Source organism: Salvia miltiorrhiza, chromosome 1, assembly GCF_028751815.1.
Source record: "Salvia miltiorrhiza cultivar Shanhuang (shh) chromosome 1, IMPLAD_Smil_shh, whole genome shotgun sequence".
Classification (NCBI taxonomy): Eukaryota; Viridiplantae; Streptophyta; class Magnoliopsida; order Lamiales; family Lamiaceae; genus Salvia; species Salvia miltiorrhiza.
Genome location: NC_080387.1, coordinates 26,265,224 through 26,269,964, shown reverse-complemented (window position 1 = coordinate 26,269,964; position 4,741 = coordinate 26,265,224). Strand labels below are relative to the sequence as shown.

General features: G+C 39.4%; 1 protein-coding gene across 1 annotated transcript; it reads right to left on the bottom strand.

Moving 5' to 3' along the window:
- Positions 1-3,496: 3,496 nt before the first annotated feature.
- LOC131005217 (L-ascorbate oxidase-like) lies at positions 3,497-4,741 on the bottom strand. Its single transcript, XM_057932058.1, has 2 exons — positions 4,712-4,741; positions 3,497-4,241 (listed from the first exon to the last, which is right to left on the bottom strand). Exons 1-2 carry the CDS (start codon positions 4,739-4,741, stop codon positions 3,543-3,545), a joined length of 729 nt encoding a protein of 242 aa, XP_057788041.1. The 3' UTR covers positions 3,497-3,542.

The window sequence follows — 4,741 nt, the reverse complement described above, 5'->3', positions numbered from 1 at the left end:
GGAGTGGGTATGAATTAACTTTGAGATTGCCTTAGGAATTATCTCATTAATTGAATCAATCATGTTAGTTAGGAGAATCTGTTGAAACCTTTGCCTTGGGAAATTCTCTTTCTTCTGTTACTTCGCATTTTCACAGCTTGATTTCTTTTTAGTGTTTCTTATTTCAATTTAAATTTGTTTTCAAAAATCAAAACTTTAATTTTCGTTCATCCAGATAGAGTAAAATAATTAAGAGTAGGCATTGATAATCATTAGTCTCTGTGGATTCGACCTTGTTTGCCACTATATACAATTGCACCCGTACACTTGCGGCGTGTAAATAAAATAGCGAACACTGGTTTGCTTCATTTCTTGTGAGATCTGATTTGCGATTTGCAATCGTCGTCGCTGTAGCCAGTGCCGGCCAAAAAATAGAACAAATGCAATAAGAAGAAGACTTAATTAACTCTTTAAATTTAGTGGACATGACCACTTAATTAAAACATAACATTCTCCTTCTTAATCTCCATGCCGAAAAGAACGTGGCCGCTTGTAACGGGACATAAGGAATATCTCTTTTATAATGATACAAGTTTTAATACATAGATTGAGTGTTAAGTAGAATATAAGAGTCTTATTTTTATTGTAATTTAAAGGGTTAATTACGCCAAAAACCATGAACTTTGGGCCCATTTCCAAATTTTCCATGAACTTTGATTTTTATCAAATTTTCCCTGAACTTAAGGGCATGATCAATTTTTCCATGATTTTGACCTCCGGTAGTACTCCGGTCTGAGCTGGCTCCTACGTGGCAATACCGAGCTGACAAGGCGCCTACGTGGCTCGGCTCTGCTCTGCTCTGGCCCTGCGTTGGCTCTGCTCTGGCTCCGGCACCCGCACCAGATCCGGCGCCCTTGCCGCCACCGCGCCAGTCACCTCCGTCCATCGTTCTTCTTCTTCCCCAAACATCCATCGCCGCCGTCATGAGAAAAGGATAGCTTTCTCCACCGCGCGCCCACCGCCTTCCCCCACCGCGCGCCCACCGCCTTCCCCCACCCTCGCAAAACCAGATCTGGCGCCACCAACCACCTCTGCGAACTTGGGCTCGACTGCTGCTGCTCGATTTCCGGCGGACTCCACCGCCCATTCTCTCTCCACCACGCACCACCTTCCCCCACCGCCTTACCCCACCTTCGCAAAACCAGATCCGCCTCCACCAAATCCCGATCTGAAACTCAAACAGAAAATCCCAATCGACCACCTCCACTGCCGCCGTCCACCGCAGACCTCGCCCACCACCTCGCAGATCGACCACCTCGCAGATCCGCCGCCTCCCAAATGCAGCAGTGGGGTTAGGGATTTATTGTGTGGGTGTGCTTCTAAATTGTGTGAGTGTGCTCCTGAATTGAGAAAATGAGAAAAGAGAGAGATCGAGAGATGGGAGTATCATTGCGTCGAGAGGCGGCGGCGAGTTTGCTTCGTTGGAGAAGAAGCTGTAACGGCGGCGCAGCCATCTGCCCTCCGGCGAAAATCTGCACTCCGGCGAGCTCGGCCACCACCTGAGAGAGAGAGAGAGGGGTTTGGATTCAAAACGACGTCGTTTTACTCCTAACTAAACGACGTCGTTTTGATTCACCGCCGGTGACGCCATGTCACTTTTCAGGCGACTTAAATGGTGCCAAGTCAGCAGTCAAATTGGGGATTTTCGAAATCCATGGAAAAATTGTTCATGCCTTTAAGTTCAGGGAAAATTTGATAAAAATCAAAGTTCATGGAAAATTTGGAAATGGGCCCAAAGTTCATGGTTTTTGGCGTAATTAACCCTAATTTAAACGATATAATTAATGGATTATGCTCTATTTACTAAAATAAAAATATAGAATGGATATATTTTTTTGGACGAACCAAAATAATAAAATAATAAGGAGTATTAAATAAAAGCACAAACAATTAGAAAGTAAAATCATAGTATTACAAAATTGTAGGAACAATACATTATTTTGGGAAAAAACAACCAGATAGTCATCTCAGTTGTTCATGACATATTTTAGCTAATTTTTATCTTTTTTATGTGAAAATAGCTTGTCTCTTATCATTTCTCAATAAAACAAAAATTGTAATAGAAATCGATTTTTTGCTATTGATTTTTCTATTATGGTGTCATAGTTATATTATGACACGATTTTAGTAGACATGCATCTTAAACTCAGGGCTGTTCACTACAAGAAAACACACGTATAACGATCGAAGATTCGGTCGTTAATTTAGCGGCCTTAACTACCGATTTACGATCAATTTTTTTTCTTTAAAATATTTTAACGATCGAAATTTCGGTCTTTAATTATATTTTTAATATTTTATTATTTTATTTTTTTTAGCAACCAAAAATTCGGCCCAAAAGAATTTTGTGGCCCAAAAATATTACTATAAACTCTAATAATATTTTTTGTGTATACTATGTGTATTGACTATGTCATGAAACAATTAGAATTATTGTCTAATATCATTTTTAACAAAAAATAGGAATATAGAGTCTTGCATTTAATACGAATATTATAAAGCCAATATTTTTAACAAAACGTTGTATTACTAGAAAAAAAATTGATGAGGGAGAATGCTGAAGTTTCATTATCGCCCGAAGATTAATCATTTAGAATTAAGTATATTGTAATTGTTTTGTATATGGTGATTGCTTCTTTAAAATGTAGATTTGAAGAAATAATGAAATCATTTGATCATGTATTTTGATTTTTGCTTGATTCGAAAACTTTAAAATCTTTGGATATTGAAATATTAAGACATTATTGTGTTAATTTAAAGTCTATTTTTGCTCATGATAATAATATATCCAATATAGACTTAGATGATTTATTTACTGAATTAAAAATATTACGAATGACATTGTTAAATAAAATAATGTCAGGGTTTTCTAGGTTTTCTTTTCTTTTTTCTTTCTTTTAATATAAAGCCGCATTTTAATAATAATGTCAGCTATTGAAATTCTTGAATTTGTGAAAATTGCAAATTATTATCCAGACCAGATCTTGTTAACTATTCATATTACCGTAGCTTCGGCTGAATGTAGTTTATCGAAGTTAAAATGTTGAAGACATATTTGAGATCGTCGATGTCGCAAGAAAAAATAATTATGGTTTAGTAATTTTGTATATAGAAAAAGATATCTTAGAAAATCTTGAAACAAATGTAAATGATTTTGCAAGTAAAAAGGGGAGAAAAAGTCATTCTTAATAATTATTTATACTTTTTTTTCCTACTAAAATATTATAACGTGACTCTAAAAAAAGTTATCTTATGTTTTTACGACGGTGGATAGATGGCACATTTATATCGTTTTGTCCTGAGCCCATTTTTCATTAGAAACGGCGTTGCTTAAACGCACGATCATCAAGAATCAGTGCATCCATAGTTTCGTTCGTGTATGATAAATCGAGATTTAATTAATAGTTAAATATTTATTTATGGGGAATAGAGTAGGTCTCATGAGAATGATCTCATGAATACATATAGTTAAATTGAACAAGAAGAAGAAAGTAGCAGCAGTCTCACTTATTCATGAGATATTTGGCCGTCAATCCACAGGCAAGGGCCTCATTAGGAATGGCGCCGAGACGATGAACACCTTCTGCAAACACAACCCCCATTCCCAGATGCAAATGCGGCTCAATATGGCAATGAAACGCCCACGCGCCAGGATTATCCGCCACGAACCGCAGTGCCGTCCACCCATAAGGGAAGATCACGGCGGTGTTCCTCAACGGCGGATTCTTCAGGTTAAACCCAGCCTCGTCCTTGTCCGTGAACTTGCCCTCTCCATAACCAAGCACCCAGAAATCATGGCCGTGCAAATGCCAAGGGTGGATCTCGCTCACGTTAAACGTATTTGTATTCGCGTTTTGCAGGATCACATCAACGGTGGATCCAAAGCTGAGCTCGTAGATAACATTGCCAGATGTCGTGTTCGGATTCGGGGGCGGGACCCGGATGTCGTAGTCAGCGGGGGTGTAGTGGTCGGGGGGGCTGGTGTGGTCGTAGGCGTCAGCCAGGTTGTATTTGATGGCGCCCAAGTAGGGGGTGCTGGGGTGGGCTAGTGAGATGTTGTTGATGGACCACTTTGTGAACCCGTCCATGGTGTTTTGCGTGTTCAGCAGCACGATTCGCCTGTCGTGGGCGGGCGGCGGCATGGGGGATCCGGCGGCGGCGAGGATCCGGCGGCGGCGAGGATCTTGTTGGAGAAGGCCTTGCTGTAGTGGTCACCGTTATTAAAATATCAATTCCGTAGATAATTGAGTGTTTGATAATTGTTTTGTGCTTAAACTGTTTTATCATGTGAAATGTGATACATTCTCGTACTTTGATAGATTTTTCAAAATATTGAAGCTTAATTAGGAAATATGATCTAAGTGAAAGTTGAAGTTCATCTCGATATGCGCGAGTTCGTAAATGCAAATGAATCAAAAATCGAAGTTCAAATGAGAGAAATATAGGGAAAACATGAAAGTCGCGTACAACAATGAAAACTTGGCTACGACTAACTCGGCTATCGGCGAGATGATCACCAAATTTTTTGTGCTTTCTGAGTTACTTGGAGATCGCCAAGTTTGTGAAGCAGAGTAGTGTAGTTTTAACAAGATGCGTGCCGAGTGGCTGTTTTGGTCAAAGTTTGGGCCGTTTTTCAGCGATTTTGAGCTTGTTTAAAGTGGTTTCTACGTACCCAAAAACTATGGTAGGACCACATATACAT